This window comes from Nymphaea colorata, chromosome 2, assembly GCF_008831285.2.
Source record: "Nymphaea colorata isolate Beijing-Zhang1983 chromosome 2, ASM883128v2, whole genome shotgun sequence".
NCBI classification, from domain to species: Eukaryota; Viridiplantae; Streptophyta; class Magnoliopsida; order Nymphaeales; family Nymphaeaceae; genus Nymphaea; species Nymphaea colorata.
The window spans coordinates 9,270,586-9,295,862 of NC_045139.1; the positions used below are offsets into that span (position 1 = coordinate 9,270,586).

Genomic DNA, 25,277 nt, shown 5'->3' on the forward strand with positions numbered 1-25,277 from the left:
TGCTTCATAGATGGCTAAGATGTCATAGGTAATTATATCTGTTCGTTCGGAAACAATGATCTAATCTCTTTTTTCGTTAGTAATTTGTTTGAAGAATAACCACATATAAATATGATCATCATCCTCATAACCCATTAGTCAACACCTAAAGTGATAAAGTTGTTCTATAATGTACAACCATATAGAAATGGTAAAATGATCCCTTTATTTTTGATATATATGAAACGACCATACATTTACAAAGATTTGGATTAATATATATGGTACTCGTTATGTACATTTCTCAATTTATAAAAGTTATATATATCTATGAATATGATCCGGCTGGATATGTATATATGAGAGAGAGAAAGAGACGGGTCGAAGTGGGGACAGATCAAGGGTTGCTGTGAGCAACAAGTCAGTGTAGACAGAATTATTGAGAATGAAACTAGTGGCTGTGAACAAGGCTGACCACTCAATTGCACACCCGTGACTCTTTGCAGGTCAGCCTTTCCCCGTATCTTCTCTCTCTCAAGTTCTGAACCACAGACACAAAAAAAAAAAAGTACGCTCACGGGCCTGAACAAGTCCCTCCCCTTTGGTTATTTAAAGCCACGTTGAGGCCAGCCATTGGGCACCAGGCCGTGTTGGAGCGGAAGCAGCACGGTTACCAATCTCCGGCACAGCAGCAATGGAGGCCAAGCTGAAGCTGCCGACGACGGTGGTGCTGCTGGTGGCAATGACTCTGGGTGCAGCAGCTGGGTTCGGCATGGGTCCGCTGCAGACCCAGCCCAGCGCCCTCTGCAACATGAGCCAAGATGGGCTAATGGCGTGCAAGCCTTGGGTTACTACCGGCTCTGCTGCTCTGCCCATTGATCCTTCCGCCCCTTGCTGCGCTGCTCTGGCCGGTGCCGACTTGACCTGCCTGTGCTCCTACCGCAACTCCATGGTGTTGCCTGCATTGGGGATTGATCCGAAGCTGGCCATGCTGCTGCCCAAGAAGTGTAACATCCTGCCGCCTCCTCAATGCTAAAGGTGCTAAGCTTACATTCCCACGCCTTGCACTTTGGCAAGCTCTTTACGCCTTTTTTTTTTTACTTTAACCCTTAAAGCATTCTTCTTTTCTCTCTTTTAATACCTTTTTTCATATATCACATATTTTATTAGCAAAATTGTTACCAATGATAAATGGTTACTTGAGGCCTTTAAGTCGAAGAAGACCAAGAGCTCAATCGACACATTTCTTGGACTTTTGCATAAAATAAGAATAAAATTATGCGAGGCCTTTCCACTTGAAAGTTGGTGGGAACTCTAAACTACACGCATATTTTTCATGCGGAGAAAAGGACTGCTAGTTAATTTCCTTTAAGGGAATATAACAAATTATATATATTTCCAAATAATTCCTATTTAAAATCCACAAGATGGTCCATGCGCTAGTGGACAAAATCGTCTCAATACTCTTTTTTTTTTAACAATTTATTTTTTGTGCGTACCCTTAAAGTTGGGAGACTTTATCGTCATCCAGCTACTTAAAATCCTGGACCAGTATTTCCACATTTAAGGCCTACGTCCGGCTTCAACAAGAGGTTGACGCCCACTCAAATTGAACAAGTTAATAGATCATTTTTAAGGAGGTTGCTACAAAGGATAGAGAGGGGGCTGTAGGTGGTTAGTATCAGTTTGTATTTTCTACAATGTCAACTCTCAGGACATCAATATGCAAGTAAAGTATACAAAAGTGTACCTCAAGACACTGAAAGTAGACTTAGTATCCTCAAGAAATGAAGGAAAGGATGGAGACTTCAGTCTCAGTTGAAATACTCATTCTGTTTACCTAGAATTAGCTATATAGACCAATTCCCTTGATTGGGATTATGGACTCCAAATAGTGCACAATCAAGACGTTAAGTGCTAAACTTAAACTTAACAAGCTGTTAAGTGCACTGTTTCATTGTCCAAGGGTATTTCCCTGTGGGCATTTTCATCTTCCAGAAAAAAACCAAGTTTTTTAGGCACTTTTCCAATCCTGTCCGAGGAGGAGGTCGCTTTTTTTTTTTTTTTCATTTGCATTTTCGAGTTAGGGGCGTTTGAGTGTTAACCCCAAGCATCGAGTTGTATTGGATATGTTAGGACTGCTTCAAGCTTTAAATGTGGCACTTTCTATACTCTCTCTCTCTCTCTCTCTCTCTCTCTCTATATATATATATATATATATATATATATATATATATATATATATATATATATATATATATATATATATATATATATATATACAACACACACATGCACACACTCAAACACTCTGGTGGATTGATACTGAAAATAAATTAATTTTTTTATTTTACTGCAGGATGGTAACATTTCAGTCATGCCTAGCAAATGGAGAAAGTAAATAATTGTATAGAGATGAAATCCATTTCTCTAGGATTTGGGGCTCTGTACTCCTGTTTGTGTCTCCTATGTGTTTTTAGGTTCAGAACTTTGTGGGCTTTTAGACTGACATGTATAATATGCAAAATGGAATTAGGTTGTTGCTTTTCATCCTTTCACTGCTTTAACACGTTTTTTCTTTTTAAAAATGATCTGGACATGAAGACATTAGTACTGCATGATTATGAGATGCTACACTTCTCGGCCGCGCATACAAATGCCAGGACAAATACCAATCTAGTTTCCTAATTATCTCTTAAAAGTCTCAAAATTTTCGAGCATAGTTTCAAAATCTTACAAACAAATAAGAAGCTTTGTTTTTAAATTTTGATACTAGGGCTGTTTCTCCTTCAATTAATGATGTAACGAGAAGTTCTTTTTTCTTTTCCCTTCATTTCCTGATCAAGTTAATTTTGAGAAACAAGGAAACTTCCTACTGATTCTCCCCCAAGATGACACGGGTTCCACTAAGATCGGTAATGAACGTTTCATGGAAGCCACTAAGTTAATGCGCCATTCTTAGCTCGAAATCTGCAAGAGGTGCCTTCTCATTTGCAAGATCAAATCTGTGTGTACTTTTAGTTAAGGTGACGTTTGATTACCTCAAGATATTGACTGAGATCCTTAAATTTGAGGTCACTCTAGACAAGTTCCTTAGATTTGAGCTCAGTCCGCACCTCAAATTGATTCTTCATTCACTTATTTAACCACCATGTTTCCTATAAATTAAAGCCTTAATCAACTTAGCTGAATAAAAATGTACTGCTGAAGAAAATTAAGGTTCATAATGTATCGCAATATGATCCACTACATGAATTCTACCCTTCATTGGCACTAAAATGCTTCATTAAGAAGGAAAAACATCAGTAAAAATTTTACCGACACGGTTTGTTCGGGAAAAAATGCTACTGAAGGTCAAGCCGGGCAGATAATTTGATTAAGAAGTGCGCATTAGACAGGAAGAGATCCCTTTTACTGCCGCCGAATTAGTGCAAGAATTAATGCATGGGAATCACGTATACATTTTTTTACTTTGTAGCTTTATCCAGTATGACTCTCTACAACGTGCCATGCGTGGCCAAGAACCATATAAGTGGCGAAGTGAGACCAAATTCATAAACCATTGTTCTCCAACATCATATATATATATATAGTGATTATAGTTGTACTTGAGATCCTGAAACATCAGATCCGCGAACCAAGATCGTTGGCTGTCAAAATAAATACGTAAATATCTCAGTTCTCGCAGAAGCAGAAGTTGAAATTATACTCGTGTTTTTCCTCCATTGATAGGATCATTTTTTTTAATAAACATGCTCTTCATCAATAAGAAATAATGGTTCGGGATGGTTTTCAAGAATATCACGTTCACAATTGTATTCCTTATCGTATCATCATGGACAACTAGCTAGAGAATGAATACTTCTTAAAATAATGGGGCAGGTGCCTGGTCAATTCGTGTCTAAAAAATTGTAAGGTTGCAAGGAGATTTGTCATCTTATACCAAGACGCAAGCATCATGCTACTGATACTAACATTAAAGGACAACCTTATGGTTATAAAATTCAACCATTTTATATTGATCATGATTAAGTTTTCAAGAAGTAAGTCAGGTACTCAAGTATATCCATACTTATATATATTATATTACTCTATAAACCATTGGTCACATGCATTGCCTCTAGCTAAGACCCAAATATTCCTAGCCACATGATTAATTATTGTTGGCCTCCAGTTGTCAGGCCAAGTGAGTCCAATTTAGTGTCACGGGTCCTCGACCTTCACCGAGCCTATTTAAGGCCACACTGAGAGCACAAAAATTGAACAAAGTGAGATTACTGGCTTGGAAGCATAGAAGCCATGGAGGCTAAGCTCAAGATGATGTCTATGGCTGTGTTGATGGCTGCCCTGGTTTTGAGCGCATGCACTGCGGCTCGAACCCAGGGTTTGTGCAACATGAGCCAAGATGGGTTCACGGCTTGCAAGCCAGCAGTCACTAGCTCTTTTTTGGCGTCGACGCCAGATCCTTCTGCAGCATGTTGTGCTGCTATAGCTGGGGCTGACATGCGTTGCCTTTGCTCCTACAAGGACTCCAAGGTCTTGCCTGCTTTGGGGATTGACCCCAAGCTTGCCATGGCGCTTCCTGAAAAGTGTGGTGTAGCCCTACCCAACCCATGCTAAACTTTTCTTGAAGTAAGTCACATTTCTACATGAAAAACCAAGTCTTGAGAAAATTTAGTATCTTTTTTCCCTTTTCTTTGTTCCCAATAGAATCCAAAGAGTTGGGAACTTGTTTCTTAATTATCTTGTGTTTGCAAAGTTCCGAGTCTGAATGTCCTCCCCCAGGCCGGCTTAGTATGCATCCTTCTCCTTTGGGCGGTAGGATGAAATACTCCTGTGGCTCATTTAAAACAAACCTTGCGTGTTGAAAGGAAACAAAAGACAAGCCTATGTTCATAAATTGCTTCTAATGTCTTATGCACTAAACTTATTGGTCAATATGTTTCTTCTTTTACAGATCATGCAGCCAGAGGCCCGTTCAGATCTCACTTAGTTTGTAAACTCTTTTAGGCAGCTGGGCGAGTTGAGCTATAATGTCTGTGCTACTGTTTCTTGTGCTTTATTTGAAGTCTAATCTAGGATTAGGCATTGCTGCTTGCTGTTGTTAATGCTTGTCAGTATTTGTAGTGCCGTTGTTAGACAATGTGTTGCGTAAAGTTTTCTGCTGCCTTTCGTGGAAGGAGACATGTTGTGAAGTAAGTTGCTAGTAATTTATGTGATTTCATTCTGAACTTTGGTTAACTAACTGGATAAAAGTGATGGTGTTGGATGACCCAGGAACTCAGTAACATCAGATTGATGTGAGTCAAAAGGCATTCGGGCAGAGCATTAATTGTAACCATAATGGGAACAATTCTTCAAATTTCGCGGGTGATTATCACTTATGAACCATGTTGAACAAATATGAAATATTTGGTAGTTAGTAAACACCAAAATGTTATTTGGTTTCGCAAGATAACAAATGTAGGGAAGACCACAGTGGAAACGCACATGCAATGAACGCGAACGATTAGTATTCAAACTAAACATCACAAGGATATGAACGGCATCTAAAACAAAAATAATTTTACGACATAAATGATAGCAATTTGTGAAGCATAAGCATTCGAAGAATTACAAACGTCACAAATTGCGGTTATCCCCACAGGTAGTGATCAAATCATGAGTCCTATCTAAGCATAAAAATGCAAGCACTAGAATCGCAACCAAAATGGAAAAAAAATTCCTAAGTTTCACGCACGAATGATTAAAGCTTGTGAAGCGCTTCAAAAAATTATATGATATTTGGATCGTAACAATCATTTGAAAGAAAGTTTATTCAAGATAACAAATGTTAGTGACTCAAAATCTTGCTCACCTACGAGTCCATGTATACTAGTCCATTCCTAAAGCTGCATCAGTTGAATACAAACTGACATTAATTTGCTTCCTGTCATCAATCCAATCGGGTCGGGCACCAATAATCGTCCATGCCGAATTACAACGGCAGATTGGGCACGTGTGTGGTCTCTTGTGCATCCACTGGAAGATACATCTTCTATCGTATGCATGGTGACATGCGGTGATGGTGATGTCCTTGAGTGAGCTGAGCTTATCTCCGCATATGGTACAGACCTCGGTCCGGTGCAGGAGAACACCGAGCATAGCCGAGTTAACCACTAGGCCCGCCAGACCCTTGGCCAGGTTTCTTTGTCAAGGAAGCTATGTGGATCTCCAATGACATAGTCCCAAAAGAATGGCAGTTGCGCTTGGTTTCTCTGCTGACTGGGGATTCATGTGCATGTTGTCATGGAGGGTGTCATAGACCCCTTGCTTGACATGATCCATATCATCAATATCATCAACTTGTGCGGCACTCATGGAGATGGTCTTCTGCTCATGGCAACGTTGGCTCATGGACTCCGCGACCAATTTCAGGCGGCAGCACCCCGGTGATGGAGCTCGACACCTCGACTGTATGACTCTCCATCTCTCTCTCTTTTATTTCTGTTTCACTCCCTACCCTACCCTGGTGCCAGGGGCGGAGCCAAAATTTTTTTCAGGGGCGGGCCAAACGGTCCAACGAACAATAATATATAATATATAATATATTATATATATATAATATATTATATATATATATAGACTCACGCACTTTTAAATAAGTATATAGTTACCACCATGCAAGTAGCTCTCGGGGTTCCTTCTCTTGGATCATATGAATTAAAGCTTTAGAAGTGCACCAAAACAAGGTTGAAGTGACAATTAGGTTTTGATTGCTTTCTTCACCGTATGATGAACTTTTAGTCGACAAAGAAAGTTTCACGGTATTGGCAAACATTCCAATTAATCTATGCATAAAGCTTGCTCCGACAGAAAAGCGTAGATACAATAAGATTTCATCACTTTAATGTACAACAATTTTTTTTTTGCCGAATTAGACTCTTCATCACACAATAACAACGAACATGGCAAAATAAGATGCTCCCAGAATTGGCTCACTGTGTTGTTAGGTAACATATAAAAATTAAAGGCCATCCGAAAGTGACAACCATGTGACTAGGCTCCCACAGTCCCACTTAACCCAGGATTGTCTACACCCACTACCATTGAATTCAAGATAAGGAGTAGATCTATGCTTTACCATGTTCTCATGTGCTGCTTTCGTTTAATGGATCTAGCTAAACTAACAACCAAATGCTGAATCTCAGTATATACACATATTTAGCAAGATTTACATCGTGTTGGTTCATAGTATCTCCAACATACAAACGATTCAGCTTCATCAATATATCTGCAAATCACCAATCAACCAATACATTACATAAAGCCTGAGAAAAAAATTTTTTGCATCTTTGGTAAACCCTGAGAATATCTTCAAGCATGAACCATTTATTATTTTCTTGCATGTAAAAAATGTAAAGATTATTTGGTGGGCCGCCATATGTCTGTGATGAATTTCAGACATTATGACTGTCTTAATGTAAATATCTGATTAAGTGATTGCATTATGAGATATTACGTCATTTTACATGGTATGAGGTAATTTTGTAATGTATAGATACCTGTATGCAATTACAGACTCTTTGATAGGTTGAATCTATAAATGCCTATAATATAAAATGGTAGTGGTTCCTAGGGTCGTGCAAGGGTTGCTTGAAACGTTGGTTTCTAGGGTTGCCTTTTCCCCATCTGAGAACGACCGCAAGTGTGCCGCAAAGACCCTGGAAGATCTTACTGCAATCGGATCGTCCATTTGTTCAGATTGATTCAGGTACGCTTCCGCTTTAGTTAAAGTTTTGTTTCAATGATTTAGCATGAACATGATCCTGTTTAGGGCATATTGTTTTTGTATATGCATAAGAGAAATCTCCCATCAATTGGTATCAGAGCCCTACGTTCATTGTTGAATCATTGGATTTTTTGGGTGAATTTTTTGTGTGTTCGTTTTCTGGTTTGGGCCTTCTTCCACTCTGTTGTACGGCAGCCACATGGATCAATCGAAGCTCCTTTTCCCATTCTCTCTTGCACGCCATGTTAGGCTAGAGGGGAACGTGAGGAAAGGGGCGACAACTTCACTTTTGGGCGTCGGACGACTTCCACCGTTTTGGGCGGGGGACGGGCGGCCATTTGGGCGACGGCCGGCCGTTGGTCACCCACAGGCACCCATCATGAGGTGAATACAGGGCGTGGGCGATGGAAGCCATCGGGCTTCCGTCGCAACCACAAAAGGGGAAAAGGAAGGAAAAAGGGGCGACCGTTTTTCGGTCGTCTTGGCGGGCGTCGGCCTGCCGTTAGGCGAGGCCGAACCGCGGCCGTCCTGGCGCGACTCGCCGGCACCACCCATGTTGTTGGGTGGCCTGCCGGTGGTTTCCTTACCGCTGATGCAGCCGCCCAAACCAGAAAAGGAGCACAAGGAGGAGCCTTAGAAAGGGCTTCCCCGCCTTCGTCCGGCCACGCCAACGAGTTCCCCGTCGCCGGACGGCGCCGTGTGACCCGCCAGCGCCCACCCAAGGTCCCCGGAGAACCACCGGAGGCGTTATCGCCGTTCGCCTGTCGTTCGGTGCTTGACAGGGCGAGCGGTGGTTTCGCTGCCTGCGAACCATCGAGTGTGGCAAGAGGGTCGGACACGGGTCGGGTCATGGCAGACCCGACCCAGATCCATATGGATTAAAAAAAAGAAAAACATTTCCTTTTTGCCGCCCGCTTGCGTTGCAGATTTTCTGGATCTGGGTCGAGTCATGTCTGTCCCGACCCGAATCCATATGGCTTAAAATTTTGCAGTTCGGATCAGGATCGGGTCAAGTTAGGACCGACCCGTATCCATACGGTTGTTCCGGATCCGGTTGGGGACATGTTGGGCCCGACCCGTATCCATAAGGTTTGAATTTTGAAAATATGGTTTCTTGGATCTGGGTCGGTCATTTCAAACCCAACCCGTATCCATTCTGTTTAAACCTTTGTAAAACGGTTCTTTTTAAGACTGATTCTGACGAGAATCGAACCGGTTCATTCGGTTTAGGATCGATTCGACTTCACTCAAAACCGGTTCATACTTTTTAGAACCGATTTAGACCTTTTCAGACCGGTTCAGTTGTTTTCAGACCGGTTCAGTGGCTTTTCAGACTGGTTCAGTTGATCTTCATACCGATCTAGGGCATTTCAGACCGGTTCATTCAGTTTTGGAACTGTTTTTAGCCATTTTTCGAGCTGGTTCAGTGGGTTTCTGAACCGATACAGTCTATTTTTGATCCGTTCGTCCAATTTTTGACTGGTTCATTCCTATTTAGGGTCATGTGGGTGTTCTAGTTGTGGTTTAAGAACAATATAGGCCATTTTAAGGCTGATTGACCCGCTTAAGCACAATTATGGTACCGGTTTATAAAATTTTGGACCCTTTTGGGCCCATATCATTGAATCATTTGGTTTTTGATTTAATGTATGGTAAATTTGTATGTGAATTTTAATATATGTATCATGTTTTGCATGTTATTAAAATTGTGGGTGTACCATAGATGATTATTTGCAGTATGAATTTGATCTTTGGTCATGTCTATTATTCAAAATGAGTAGATTTGTATTTTATATCGTCAAAGTGACCTCTGTTGTACGAATTTGCTTGTTTCGAACATTAGAAGATAGTATACTTAAACCATGCGGGTAATGATCAACCCAAATGAGGATTGTTTCTTGGTCAGGTTTAAGCGTACAGGGCAATGAATATATGATAATTTTTAGGTTTCCATATGAATAGTGAGTCAATCCAAAGATGGGCTCGTTATTTGACAGGGCTAATTATCTATATTCATTGTTGACCAAGAATACCACTTGCAGTTAATATTTCAATCCAAAGATTGGATATTAATGTTGCACCGGTACTTTGTGATGGGATTTAAGTCATTGTATTTAAATTCATTTATATTTGTTGTTTCATCTATGTACATGTATTGATTGTGAGTATGTTTGGTATTTTTGTTCTTTGTACAGTGAGTTCTGCTTCCATGATATTTACAAATTTGAGTACTATTCCTGAGTTAAATGATTCGATTTTTATAAGTAAGAAAAGAAATACTGTTAAGAAAGTTGCAGTTGACCAGTCATCCATTAAAAAACAGAAGAATAAGGAAGGCCATTAAGGCTGCTTCTTTTGTAAGGTTGAAGGTCATATGAAGAAGAATTGTACTAAGTATCACGCATGGCGTGAACGGAAGGGTACACTTCTCACTTTAGTTTGTTCTGAGGTTAATTTATCTTCAGTACCCAGAAACACTTGGTGGGTAGATTCAGGTGCTTATGCAAGACTGCCCAAATTATCGAACACCAAATGATGCTGAAAGATTCATCTATGTGGGTGATGGCAAGAAGGCGAAGGTTGAAGCCATAGCAGATTTTCGGTTATTGTTAAAAACTGATTGTTATTTGAATTTGATAAAAACTTATGTGGGGTAGTCTTTTAGACGGAATTTGGTTTCTATTTCCTCATTGGACAAATTTGGTTATTATTATTCATTTGGAGAAAGTAAATTTAAGTAGTTTCTGCATTCAAATTTGATAGGCACTGGTTCTTTATCAGGTAGCGATAACCTCTATTTGTTTGATACAGTTGCTTAATATCATGAAACCTTACATGTTATGTCTAATGGTACTAAAAGAAAATTAACCAATGAGAATTCTGCTATGTTGTGGCATAGACGCTTAAGACATATATCTGAAAAGAGAATAAAAAGGCTTATGTCGAATGAAATTGTTGAGTCCCTTGATTTTGCATTATTTAATGCTTGCATTGGAAGTATAAAGGGAAAGCTAACAAACATTAAGAGGTTGTAAGTTTTATAATCCAACCAGTAAGTCTTTCTTTGAAACGGAAAATCCCCATTTTTGAGGATATTAAGTTTGGGGGAGGTGATCAAGTTAGAAGCATTGCCTTTGAAGAGAGACTTAAATCCACTCATACAGATGTTGAAAGCAATAGTCAGGTCTTTATTTCTGGCATTGTTCCATCAACATATTCAGAAGAAGACAATGATGTCGATCTCCCTACTGAAGAACAAACTCAACAACCTCAAAAAAATCAAGTAGAGGTGCCACTGAGGAGATCCACTAGAGAGAGGAAAAATATAATTTCAAATGATTTTGTCTATCTCCAAGAACATGATGTTGATATGGGTTTAATGGAAGATGATCTTATTAACCTCCAGCAAGCAATAAAGAGTTCTAAATCTCATAAGTGGATAGATGCCATGAATGAAGAAATAAAGTCTATGATGGATAATAACATATGGGAAGTTGTTCCCTTACTTGAAGGTGTGAAACCCATTGGTTGTAAATGAATATTTAAAACCAAGAGGGATTCATTAGGTAACATCAAAAGATATAAGGCACGTCTTGTTGCAAAGGGTATTACTCAAAAGGACGACATTGATTATATAGAGACTTTATCTTCAGTTTCGTCGAAAGACTCTTTCAGGACCATAATGGCACTTGTGGCTCATTTTGAGTTAAAGCTGTATCAGATGGATGTAAAGACAACGTTTCTAAATGGAGACATTGATCAAACGATATATATGGTGCAACCAGAAAACTTTGTTTTAGGGGATGCAAAGAAAATGGTTTGCAAACTCAAGAAATCCATCTATGGGCTAAAGCAAGCTTCCCGTCAGTGGTATTACAAATTTCATTAAGTTATAGTTTCATTTAGTTGATGAACGTGTATACCAAAATTTCAGAGGGTGTAAATTTATCTTTCTGGTTTTATATGTTGATGATATATTGCTGGCGAGTAATGATATGAGCATATTGCATGAAACTAAGAATTTTTTGTCAACAAAGTTTGACATGAAAGATCTTGGTGATGCATCTTTTGTATTGGGGATCCAAATATTTTGAGATCGTTCTCGGGGTATTCTTGGATTATCACAAAAGGCCTACATTGATAAGGTGCTTTAGCGTTATGACATAAAAGATTCTAAACCAGGAGATATTCCAGTTGTTAAAAGAGACAAGTTTAGTCTCAAACAGTGCCCTAAAAGTGAAATCAAATCTAAAGAAATAGAAAAGATTCCCTATTCGTCTGTTGTGGGAAGCCTTATGTATGCTCAGGTTTGTACTCATCCGAATATTGCATTTATCGTTGGAATATTAGGCATATACTTAAGTGATCCTGGTATGGATCATTGAAAAATAACCAAAAGGGTATTGAGGTACTTACAAAGAACAAAAGATTTTATGCTCACATACAGGAAGTCAGACCAGTTGGAGATCATTAGGTATTCAGATTCAGATTTTGCTGGGTGCCAAGACAGTAGCATAGCGTGTTACGAGGCATCCAATTATGCTTTGTGGTTGTGGAATTTTGTCACGGGGCTGCGCATTATGAATGGTGTAGAAAGACCACTAAGATTATTATGTGACAATAATTTAGCAATCTTGTACTCTAATAACAGCCGTACTTTATCAAAGTCGAATGACATCGACATTAAGTTTTTGGCTGTTAAAGAGACATGTGTCTTTAGAGCATATTGGGACAAACTCTATGATTGCGGATCCGCTTACTAAAAGTTTAACACCTAAGGTCTTTCACGAATATATTGTTCATATGAGGGTGTCATCTTTGGATGATGTGCTGGTTTAGTGGGAGTTTGCATTTTGTTTGCTCTTATGTATGGACACATATTCAGTTTTCTGCAGAATAAAGTTTAAAGTTCTTTAGTTCTATTCTATGTTTGTGTTTTTGATCTCCATAAGGTTTTAAAGTAGGACCAGTTGAGAATAGACATGTTGTAATCACATTACATGTAATTCTCATGCTATACATCCATATCGGATCTATGTTATTGATTGTGTTAACATTTGTGATCATTGAAGGTTTAGCTAATTTTTATTATAGCGAAAGCCACTTTGGTTCTGTGTTGATATGATCATAGACGAGATTGGTGAAAATGACGTTTAATAAGATAGCAGTTATGAGCTCCTAAGGTTTTATGTAATGTCTGAATGTATAAAGACATATTTGGCCCAAGTGAGAGATTGTAAGGATTATTTGGTGGGTCAGCATATGTTTATGAGGAATTTCAGACATTATGACTGTCTTAATGTAAATATCTGATTAAGTGATTGCATTTTGAGATATTACGTTATTTTATATGGTATGAGTAATTTTGTAATGTATAGATATCTGTACGCAATTATGGACTCTTTGATGGGTTGAATTGTAATTGCCCATAATATAAAATGGTAGTGGTCCCTGGGGTCGTGCAAGGGTTGCTTGAAACATTGGTTTCTAGGATTGTCTCTTCCCCATCTGAGAACGACCGCAAGTACGCCGCAAAGACCCTGGAAGATCCTACTGCAATCGGATCGTCCATTTGTTCAGATTGATTCAAGTACGCTTCCGCTTCAGTTAAAGTTTTGTTTCAATGATTTAGCATGAACATGGTCCTGTTTAGGGCATATTGTTTTTGTATATGCATGAGAGAAATCTTCCATAAAAAAAAGCATCAAAATCTATTCCTCTTAATCTTAACAGTTACCCTAAAAGCTTGAGTAATATAACAGAAGAGGTCTGAAAACAAAATTGGAAGGTTGAGCAGCAGAGAGATCCCAACATGAATACCTTGATTGTATATACCCAAATAAAACTAAAAATGAAAGGAGAAATAGATCAAAACAAGCAAAACAATTTTGTCCGCAACAATGACAAAAAGAAAGTAGGCAACAATGAAAAGACAAGGCAATACCCTGTTTAGTGGTGGCTGGTGGGGCCGACGATCGCCTGCGCTATGGGCCAGGGCAGGAAGGAAGCCAGCGAGAGAGAGCGCACGAGAAAGAGGGTGGGGCTGCCGGCTGGCAATGGCCTGCGTGTGGACCAGAGAGGGCACGAGAGAGAGGGCAAGGCCGGCTCTCGCTGTGGGCCAGAGAGGGAGGGAGCGGGAGAGAGAGTCAGGGAGGGCGCGAGAGAGAGAGGGCAACTGGGCGGGGCCACAAAGAGAGGGAGGCTAGGTGGGGCCACAGAGAGAGGGAGCGAGGGAGAGAGAGGGCGGGGCCCGCGAGGGTAGGTAGGGTCAAAGAGAGAAGGCGCGAGAGAGAGGATAGGGCAACACGAGAGAGAAGGCGAGAGAGAGGGGAGGGAGAGGGTAGGGCGAGATGAGAGGCGAGAGGGAGAGGGTAGGGCAAGACGAGAGGGAGAGGGCCAAATAGAAGGAGCACGAGAGAGAGGGTAGGGCAAGACAAGAGGGAGAGGGCCAGAGAGAAGGAGCGCGAGAGAGAGGGTAGGGCCAGAGAAAAGGAGCGAGAGAGAGAGGGTAGGGCCAGAGAGAAGGGGCGCTCGGGCCAAACTAATAATTTTTGAATTTTTACATGATTTTTTTTTCACCATGGGCTGGGGTAGGGCCATGGCCCAGGCGGCCCCCCCTCCCCCTCCTTCCGCCCCTGTCTGGTGCTCTAGAAGCAAGAAGTGGTTGGTAGAAGAAGACAAAGTTTTTCCTCTTCTAAGAGGTGAGGACAATGGGTTCTCTTAGGCCAGATGTATGGTTTTAACTTTTAAGCACTATGACTAAGTGGGCAATCAGAGTCTCAATAGGCAAGTAGAGATATCTTTGACATTTTACTAAGCTGGCAACTTTGCAGGTTCAATTTAGATTGGTGAAGTGGATGTGGGTGGCTAATTAAGGTTTAGTTCAGATAGATGATCAAATCCAAACCCATGTCGTCAGCTTCTACAGGCAAATTTGCATTTTATGCATTAACCCAAATTAACATTGTACCAAATTTGCATCTAAACTGGATTCAAGTTTGACTTTCATTGGAAAGTTGTATAACCAAATGGCGTACAAAAGAAAAGTGAAAATCATGCCAGTATGGCCTAACTCTTGTCTCAAATGACCTCAGTTAAAAACCAGCTTCAAGCAAGAATCCTATTAAGCTAGGCTGAAATTTGGGTTAATTTAGTAATATTTAGATTTGACCCGATTATGATCCATTCACATCACCAGAAAACGTTTGAGAACATTTTTGGTGGTTTTATCAGTCTATGTGTTTGCATCCTTTTACAAATGGAATCTCAAGTTCTCAAGTTCTGCTGCACACTCACCTGAGTTCTGTTGCTCCATGCTTCAAATATTTTGAAGCATTGGACTAGAAGGCATGTCCTATTTTGCAACCGTCCATCTTTCGAGATGGATGGTGGTTAGAACATATCGATTGATTATGGAGTATCAATTGGGCAGGGGTTGTTTGGCAGCATGAACACTTTGTAAATGCATGATGAATTTGCCCTAAATATTAAGGTAGATACATAGAACATTGAAATTATTGTTCCATGAACTTGCTCCAATGTTTAATATATTAACGTTCTAAACATGTCTTTTTTTCTTTCTAATAATACATGCTTTCTATGGCTACGGTACATACGGATTGATGAGTGAGCATGCTTGTGTCACCCACACTGATACCTTGAATGAACTTATTTTCTATTATTCGGCAATCCGATATTTTATATAATTGTTTAAAATGCTTCCCCAAGGTAATGCTTTCACTAGAAGGGACATTGTGGTAAGGAAGTGAACCTCTCAAGGACACCGTGTTAAATTAATAGTTCATAATAATTCCCTTGGTATCCTTGACTGGGATCATACATAGCACTCTCTCATTCGCTTGATAGCTCCCTCCTCTCTAATAAGCCGGCTAATATTGAATAATTCTTTGTTTTTTCTAAGAATTTAATTGTACATCTCACAAGAAAAAGTTAATGAATCATAAGCAAAAATGATTAAAAAATAAAATACAATTATTTAAATAACAGACGATACATATATCAACAGCAGCTAAAGTTGGTGCATTTGCATGAACTGCCTAACAATTGGAAAGTTCCAGGTAAATGCATAGCTTTCATAAAAGTAACACATGAACACATGCTTTCTGAATGAAAAGATGTTAAAATATTTTTAGACGATCCTAACAATCCAGTTAACTTTTTTGTCATCGTGTCTATGAATATTTCATCTTCCTTCCATCTGTGATTCCGAAGATCGAAGGGGTAGACTGAAAAATGCAGAGAGAGAGAGAGAGAGAGAGAGAGAGAGAGAGAGAGAGAGAGAGAGAGAGAGAGAGAGAGAGAGCCGATAAAATGAGAATATATATAACAAAATTTGGGGACAAGAGGTCCCCTAGATACAAAAACAAAAGCAAGAAGAAAAATATACAATACAGTGCCCCGAAAAAGAAGAGAGGCGGGGTGAAAGGGGAAGGTCACCCAGCCGCAGACGGACAGTGGCGTTTTAACCGAATGGCAAACTGGACATCCCCTTGCACAAAACGAACCACAAAATCTGGCGAAGAAAAGGTACCCTTAAAGACCTTGTTGTTGCGCACCTCCCAAATGCGCCACCAAGCTGAAATGAACCACGACCTCCAAACACGACCACAGGAAACAGACAAGTAGGGGGAAGGACAAAAGAAGAAAAAAAGACGAATGGAAGGTGGGTTCAGAAGGCTACTAACAAGAGAAGGCTAGGTAAAAGCAAGGACATTAAAGAAGAAAGGGCAATAAGTAAAAAGGTAAACCCGAGACTCAGTCGCGACAAGACAGAGGGGACACTGGTTAGCTAAACTGATGCCAAGACGCTGGAGGTGGTCAAAAGTATTGATATGGCCAGTAAGAAGAAGCCATACAAAAGCAATGGCACGAGGAGAGGGGCCAGGAGACCAAAGGTAACAGACCGAAGGAGGCCAGGTAGCAGGAAGAAAACATGAACTCACGGGTAGGTGAGAGAGGCCATGACGGGGACGCGAACGATGAGAGGTCAGCAAGGCGGAGGAAAAGAGGAAGGACAGAAAGCATGCCACACCAAAAGTGAGAGGGGGAGGTGTGTGAGATAGAACTATTCCAAACACTAGGAGAAGACAGGTCGAATTTGGAATTAATGAATTGGGTGATGGGAGAATGCTCAGTTGCTAAACACCACCACCAAGAACACAGAGAAGACTTACATGCCCGACTAAGGTTGGTAACCCCAACACCCCCAAGAAGATGCTGAAAGGCAACCACATCCCAATGCGCAAGGCAATCCGAAGGTTGATCACCATTCCAGATAAACTTATGAATAAGCTTATCAAGCCTATTCAAAACAGCCACATGAGGCCGATAGATACCCAGAGCATGGAGGGGGACAGACGCAAGACAGTGCTTAGCTACAGTAATACGACCTGAGAGAGAAAACAGCTTTTCCTGCCAACACTGAAGACGATCAGTAAGCTTCTGCTCCATTCCATTCCAAAAGGAGGGTGCAGGAGGCAACAACATAATCTGAAGCCCCAAGTAGTCCATGGGCAGGCGAGCAGCCTTTCACCCAAAGCAAGCTTCCGCGAGAACTACCGTGGCCGGATCTGCGCGAATGAGGGAAAGATGACACTTGGCGGGATTGATGGAAAGACTCGAGATGAGCTCAAAAACCCAAAGGATGAGCCAAGTTCTCACAATCTGTTGGCGGGAAGCATTGTCGAACAGGAGAAAGTCGTCAGCATACTGAAGGGTGGAGAAGGTCTGTAAGTGGGAGAGCGAATGCGGTGTGAGGAAGCCAACGACTGTTGCATGATGAAAAAGTGCAGAAAAGCACTCAGCGACCAAGTTGAAAAGCAAGGGCGATAACAGACAACCTTGACGGAGGCCACGCCACTCATGGGCAAGACACTGTAGACAAAGGAGACGAGAAGATTGATCCGCAGAAATATTGCCAGAAGCCTGGAGGGGTAGGATCTCCTCATCCCAAACGGTCACCTCAGCAAATTTGCTGCTCCAGAAAATGCGCTTCCAGGCGAGGACCTCCCTCCTGATGGAATGCAACTTCCGTGAGAGCCTGAAAGCAGCCTACCTACCATTGACGGTGCGAGCCCACCAATGAGGGATGGTAGCCACAAAGGATTCATCCCAGAGCCACCAAAGCTCAAAACGGAACCTGGCTTGCCTGATACCAGGCCTACCCTGAAGAAGAGAAAGAAGCAGCGCAGCATGATCACACAAGTACCTCAGTCCAAGCACCAAGGAGGACGAAGGAAAAGCAGAGAACAACTCAGGCGAGAGAAGGAAACAGTCCAACCTACGAAGAATCAGAGGGTTCCTATTATTGGACCAAATAATCGTACCGTTAGTCGGAGACACGTCAAAAAGACCGAACTCATCAACGAACGATCGAAAAGCAGACATAGACGGTCCAGAAGTGATAGGGGAGGATGAGTCAACAGGGCTAAGCAAACAGTTGAAGTCACCTGCCAGCAACCAAGGTGAAGCTGCAAGCTAGCGAACCTGATGCAGCTCAGCCCACAGTTGTTCACGTAAAGGCCAACGTAAGGGCCATAAACCGCAGTAATTAAGACCAGACCATTGGGCCAGAATCCGCTGAGAGAAGCAGAAATAGAGTACCTACCCACATGCACAACAGCCCCCGTAAGGGGTGAAGACTAAGCCAGCAGGATGCCACCAGCAGCTCCATTAGCAGGAAGGAACCCGAAGGACGGCTGACGCAACAAAGTACGAACACAAGCATGAGAGATGACAGACATCTTGGTCTCAACCACGATCAGCACCGAAGGCCCATGCTGACGGATCCAAGAAGAGAGATATCTATGCCGATAACGGACACTAAGGCCCCGCACATTCCAACACGCAACCCTCATGGGGAAACCACGTGAAGCGACGCATGCCTCGCTGCCCTGGTGGTACTGGGAGGGAGGATGGAGGCTGCAGAAGCCCCAATCCTATGCAATTCCCGCCGCAACCTGGCCAAGCTGGAGCGGGTGGCCGGATCCACAGTGGCAACAAAAGAGGAACGCAACAAATCAAGTTGGTCCTGCGGAAGAGAGACCTTAAGAGCGGCAAGCACATCTGGGAGGGAGATGCCTAACTCAGCATCCAACAAGGGGGCAACAGGTGGCAACCTATCGGGCAAGGAGTGGCAAACAACAGGTCTAGTGGTAGGACCAGGCAGCTGAGCAGAGGAGGACGGGGGGTCAGAGGTGGACGCAGAATCAGACTGCAGGGAGGTGGAAAAAGAGTCAACACAAGGGATGTGGGGGAGGGTAGGGCTAACAGGGGGGAGGGGCAGGCAGGCGAGGTTGTGAGGAGAGCCACGACAGAGCCTAGGGAGCAGTGTATGCAGGGAAAACAAGCCGGTGTTAAAGCTACTACCAAAAGAAATAACAAAAATCCAAAGCAAATAGGCAAAGGAGGAGATCCTGGGTGTAAAGGGGGGCAGAGGGGGGCCAGTAACAAAGGTAAAGAGCAACATATAGGCAACAGAGGGAGAAGGCCTGACTGGGGGTGACGAAACGCCAGAGGTCAAGACAACTGAGGCCACAGTCGAACAAGAGCGAGCGACAACAACAACCTCAAGGGGGCGACCCCCGTAGACGGGCGAGCAGCCGAAAGTGATGGTGCGAAGGACCGAACGTCACCAGGGTCAGTCTGAGCAGCAACCAGCACCGGGTCGGGGCATCTCGAGGTGGACTCGCGTGAAACCCCATCACGCAAAGCAGAAAAAGGAAGGGGCAAGCAAGGTACCTCAGGGGAGCGCAACAGAGAGCAGGCTAGACTCCCTCGCAGAGGAGAGGCTGGTGCTTGCGGCGAGGGAAGCAAGGGCAGGAGCTCGACCACCGAAGAGCACTGGTGTGGCAGACCACCTGGGCTAACGATCCGTGGAACCTGTACCGAAAAAGGTGGACCCCGTGTATTAGGACAAGTAGGCCTAGGCCAAGGAAGTTTGATAGAGCCAAAGAACATAGAGATCTCATCCAAAGAAGGTGACCGCTAAACAGCTGGCAGAGGAACCTGTACCCAAAAGGAAGAAGCGACCACTGCAAAGCCATGCCACCAACCAAAAAGGCGACGATCATTCTGACAAGCAGAAAAACGGCATCGGAAACACGTGACGGCCCGACGGCTGTTCAAGGAAGCACACCTCTGACACCACCACTGACCCCATCGGACGCAGATAGAAGCGACAGACTGAAGAAGGTGACGAAGCCTGGAAACACGCCGGGAAGAGGGGACACACCAAGGTGAGGGGGCTGGCCTACCAACAGAGACCACCTTGGGGAGCCTCGGGCGCAAGGAACAATCACCCATCTGCAATAAGAGAAAACAACAACGCGCGAGTGGAAGGAAAGCCTGTAGGAGTCCGCGAGCGTCACGCAGCTGAAGTGAGCCGGTGAAAACACAATTGAATATAGTAGACTGCCAACTGAAAGACAATGCCACAGCCTGACCGCCTCCGGTGAGTAAAGAAAACCGATAGCAGCACGACAAAGCAAGCGATTAAGAGGGAGGGGGTTACCCTGCCTGATACCACAAAGACTAGGACCACCAGCCCAAGCACCCGACGATGGTTGCAAAGGCGGGGGAGGAGGAAGGGCTGCCATGACACCACTCTTGTGCAAGAGTAAAGTGACGGGTCCAAAGGGCGCACCGTGAGGGCTACACACAGGAAAAGGACCGGTTTCTCACAAGCTCAAAAGACTTATCAACAAACAGTTACTGTATAGGTCAGGGTGAAGGAGGGACGCCCCACAGCTCCAGCAGGTCCTCTCAATCAGGCTCCCCACACGATCAGACATTCCAATGGCTCCAACATGCTGCAAGAAAGGGGGATCTACTGACGGACAAGAAGGTCTTAACCCATTGCTCTGAATGCGGGTGTGTAGCCTTCGTGAGAAGGGGGTGTATGCAGGCACGACCCAAGCGACAAAGAGGGAAAGGGGGAGAGCAGCATTAGCGGGAGGAGAACAGGGAACGACGAGGCGGCCGATCAGACGCCTCTTAAGAACTGGAAAACGGCTGAGAAGGAGAGCCTGGAAGCGCCGGGTCTTGCTCAAGGAGAGGAACTGCTTTGAGTGCCAAGGGGGTGCGGAAGGATGCCGGTTGGGAGCTGCTCAGGGTGCCGGAAGAGACCACCAAGCAAGAGCAGCCGAAAGAGGGGGAGCCGAACGGGTGTCGGAAGGTTCGGATGCGGCTGCCCAAGTGAGAGCAGGAGCCGAACGGGCGAAAGCAGGCGCCTGCGTGCGGAAGGTGAGCACCGAAGGCGAGATGTGGCGGAAATGAAGTCGAGCAGGAGTCACCATGAAGTCGGGGGATAGAGAACAGGACTCACACCGACGACGGCCGTAGTGGACGGTGGGAGGGGAGCGGTCTCGAGGGAGAGAGAGGGTCCCGAGAGAGAGGGTCCTGGTTCCTAGCCTTTTTAGGATTGGAACCAAAACTGCTAGGGGGCGGGTTGGGATCCGTCAAACCAGGGGCCCGAGCCCGGGAGTCGGTCAGGTTGTTATAGTGGTATTCAGAGCCGGTTCAACACTCAAACCTGGGGTCCCACACGCGTAGACGCGTGTGCCTTAAGGGGGGTGGATTGTAATGCCCCAAATGTTTAGTCTCGTATCGAAGATTTTGTGATAGAGAGAGAGGGGCAAATGGTGAAGCTATGGAGATCAACATAAAATTATTAATTGTGAATCTTCCCTTTTTTTTAGGTTTTTTGGTTGAAGTTAGAATAATCTATCAAAATATATTTTATTCTCTGTTTCTTAAGCATGTGTTTATGAAACTAGAATAATTATCAAATTATATTTTAACATCAATCATCGAGCCATTATTTATAAATTAATCAAGAATCAGGCAGTTGCTTATGAATTCCTTTCTTGAAAAATTTGATCCAGACATCTCATATTTGAGGTGAATATTTGATGAGGCGAGAAGACCGCCTACATGATCAATCTGTTAATGGGATAAATTTTTATCCCGATTTTCCCACCAATATTATTAAAAATTGGATGAAAAATGTAGTTCGCGACAATTTCTTGCTTTCCTAGTCATTAAAAAAAAATAGCGTGAATATTTTGTGAAGAAATAAACAGAGGATTAAATAGCATGAATATCTTGCTTTCCTAGTCATATTGGTTCATCTTTGGTGCCCACTGATTCAGTGATTCTTCCATCAAAATCTATTATTTTCTATGATCTGAAAGAAATTCGGTTGGTAAGCAAAACATATATAAAGATTATTATATATATATATATGAGGAAAACTAACGAACAAATTTTTCTTATTTACTTTTTGCCTGCTCATTTTGATGACAAAGTGAATTCAATCCACTTTACAACCGGGAGGAAGATTTTTTACATCTGCTTTCTTGCACACATAGTTTCTTGCGGAGATTTTTCTCCTTCCTCATAGGTAAACAAATCCAAACCTCTTCATGCCATTTGCATATGTGTTTGCTTTTAATAGTGGAAACAGCCTTTATGGCTACAACAGCCTTTTTGATACTGAAAAGGGCTCAAATGATTTCCCAAAAGAAATATATATAGAAAATCTATAATTTTTTTTTCAAAATCTAAAGCGGGTCTGTCGCATGTCATGATCCGCAATTGGATTTTTTTTAATTAAAATTTTTAAAAACTGTCATTTATATGGATCTGACCCACAAAATTTCTGAACTGCTTACAATTTCTTTTGTATATATCCGCTTTGGATGCATACAATTTTCTAATGAAATTCGAACTTGAATCCAGTTGAGACGCAAAACTGTGTGCCTGGTTTGGCTCAATATTAGTGCAACCAAATGCAAAATTTGCCTACAGAATCTGATTACAAGGGTTTGGATTTTGGTCAACCATCTGACATGAAACTGTAATAAATGCATTTCATGTCCTACAGAATACATATGGATGTCATGTAAAAGCTATAAAGCAACAAATGGGAAATATAAATGGTTGAGATGCTGGCCATTAGCACGTCAAACCAAGTAGTAATCAGTTATAACAAAATGACACCCAACTTCAGCCTGAAGTTCATAGTTTGAACAAGTTATGCTCAGTTTAAAAGAAACAGTAAAAAAGGAACCTGCAAATTAACGAACATAAATAATACCCAAAAATATGAGAGCCCATTGGCCAAGAAGAGGAAAACAACTCAGTTTAAGCCTTGATACAGAGTAATTTAAATATGTAATCTAGGTGGGGTTCCTTTTTGTTTCATTTTTTCTTTGTTTTACTTTTTTCCAATCAATTTGGACAATTTATTACTTTACAATACATTTATGATATTTTTTTTAATGACTTGGAAAGCATGAAATGGTCTTACACTAGTTTTTGTTGGGATAAAATGCGGATAGGCACAAATCTACTAAAAAAGACTCAACAACGAAGTATAGCCCAAACCAATCATGCAAGAAGCAACAAAACAACGACCAAGCAGTCACAAATGCACGAGAAGATTTTTACGTGGAAAACCCCTCAAAACAATGAGGGTAAAAACCACGGGGTACTATGACCCAAACTCTATCCACAATAATCAATGATATAAGTTGTCCCACGAGGGGCTACACAAAGCCAACCCTGAAACAATAATATCTCATCAAAACTATATGAGAAAAACAAGGGAAAATATCACCGATGGAATGCCCAAAACGTGGATTGGGAGGCCTCCTCGTTGGAATCGAATCTTGCTCAATCCAAGAGCTCGCAACCTTCTCTTCCTAGCCTTCATCTTCTCCTTTCCTCTTCTCCTTCTCTCATCTCTTCTTCTCTTTCTCTCCTCTTGCTGTGCAGCCACCAAGAGAGAGCACGAGAGGCCACACCTCTCTTTTTCCCCAAAACGAAACCCTAGGCAACAAGAGAGAGAGACGTAAGAGGCAATGGGGGCACCATCGGGTGCCCCCCTCTATTTATCCCACCCGTCACTTAAGTGACGGGCCGGGTCGGGTCCTCTCTTGAGGCTGGACCTGACCCAACAAACTCCCCCTCCAGCTTCAAGAGAGGAAACATACCTGCAAAAATGAACAAAATTAATATACTGCCTTAAAGGTAGTCATCCCAACTAAGTCTCTACACATATCATGCTTCTCTGCTTCTCTTTAAGTAGAGACTTCGTCATCATATCTGCAGGATCATCATCTGTATGGATCTTATCAAGAACAAGCTGTTTCGACTCTAAAACATCACGTATCCAATGATACCTCACGTCTATATGCTTTGACCTTGCATGAAAAGTGGAATTCTTTCCAAGGTGAATAGCACTCTGACTGTCACAGTAAAGCACGTACTCGTCTTGACTGAACTGAAGTTTCTGCATGAACCTCTTCATCCATAAAAGCTCCTTGCTTGCCTCTGTAGCTGCAATAAACTCTGCTTCAGTAGTAGATAATGCTACACATTTCTGAAGTCTGGATTGCCAAGAAACTGCACCACCTGCATACGTCAATAAAAAACCAGATATAGATCTTCTCCCATCAATGTCTCCTGCCTTGTCTGAATCTGTATAGCCAACAAGAATAGATTTTTCTGCCCCAAAAGAAAGTGAAAAACTGCCAGTTTCACGAAGGTATCTCAAAATCCATTTAACTGCTTCCCAGTGTTTCTTTCCTGGATTTGAGACAAACCGACTAACAACTCCAAGTGAATGAGCAATATCAGGTCTAGTACATACCATAGCATACATCAGACTACTTTTGACTGATGCATAGGGAATCTTCTCCATATCTTCTTTTTCTGAATCTGTCCTTGGACTCTGCTTGGTGCTCAACTTGAAATGCGCTGCAAGAGGGGTGCTAACAGGATTTGCCTTGTCCATGTGAAATCTTTGAAGTACCTTCTCAATGTACTTCTCCTGAGATAGCCATAGCTTCTTCGACTTCCTATCTCGTGTGATCTTCATACCCAAAATCTGACTAGCAGGTCCCAAGTCTTTCATAGAAAAAGACTTGTTGAACTCCTTTTTCAAGATTGAAATTCTCGATATATTGTTGCCAACAATAAGCATGTTATCAACATAAATCAACAAAATGACAAAGTCATTACCTGAGAATTTCTTCACAAAGACACAATGATATGAAGTAGTCTTGGTGTAGCCATACTCCCCCATAAATGACTCGAACTTTTTGTACCACTGCCTAGGTGCCTCTTCAGACCATACAAGCTTTTCTTTAATCTGCAAACATGGTTTTCTTTACCTTTTACAAGAAAACCTTCGGGCTGCATCATGTATATTTCCTCATCAAGATCACCATGAAGAAAAGCTGTCTTCACATCCATCTGCTCGATCTCCAAATCAAGACTGTCTGCCAAACTAAGAACAACTCTGATAGATGACATCTTGACCACCGGTGAGAATATCTCGTCGAAGTCAACTCCTTTCCTCTGATTGAACCCCTTCACAACCAACCTAGCTTTGTATCTTGGGTTTAGAGAGTTTTCGTCATGCTTCACTCTAAAAACCCATTTATTTCTCAATGCCCTCTTGCCTTGGGGCAACTCCACAAGCTCGAAGGTGTGGTTGTCG

At 42.3% G+C, this 25,277-nt stretch overlaps 2 protein-coding genes across 2 annotated transcripts; both read left to right on the forward strand.

The window, feature by feature from the left end:
- Positions 1-673: 673 nt before the first annotated feature.
- Positions 674-1,015, forward strand: LOC116247408 (putative lipid-transfer protein DIR1). Its single transcript, XM_031619591.1, has one exon. It carries the CDS (start codon positions 674-676, stop codon positions 1,013-1,015), a length of 342 nt encoding a protein of 113 aa, XP_031475451.1.
- A 3,263-nt stretch (positions 1,016-4,278) lies between these two features.
- LOC116247409 (putative lipid-transfer protein DIR1) lies at positions 4,279-4,599 on the forward strand. The gene has a single exon (XM_031619592.1). The coding sequence runs from the start codon at positions 4,279-4,281 to the stop codon at positions 4,597-4,599; it is 321 nt and encodes a 106-aa protein (XP_031475452.1).
- The last annotated feature ends 20,678 nt before the right edge of the window (positions 4,600-25,277 follow it).

Coding starts and splice junctions, on each gene's coding strand:
- LOC116247409 (XM_031619592.1), top strand. CDS start 4,279: ATGGAGGCTAAGCTCAAGATGATGTCTATGGCTGTGTTGATGGCTGCC.
- LOC116247408 (XM_031619591.1), top strand. CDS start 674: ATGGAGGCCAAGCTGAAGCTGCCGACGACGGTGGTGCTGCTGGTGGCA.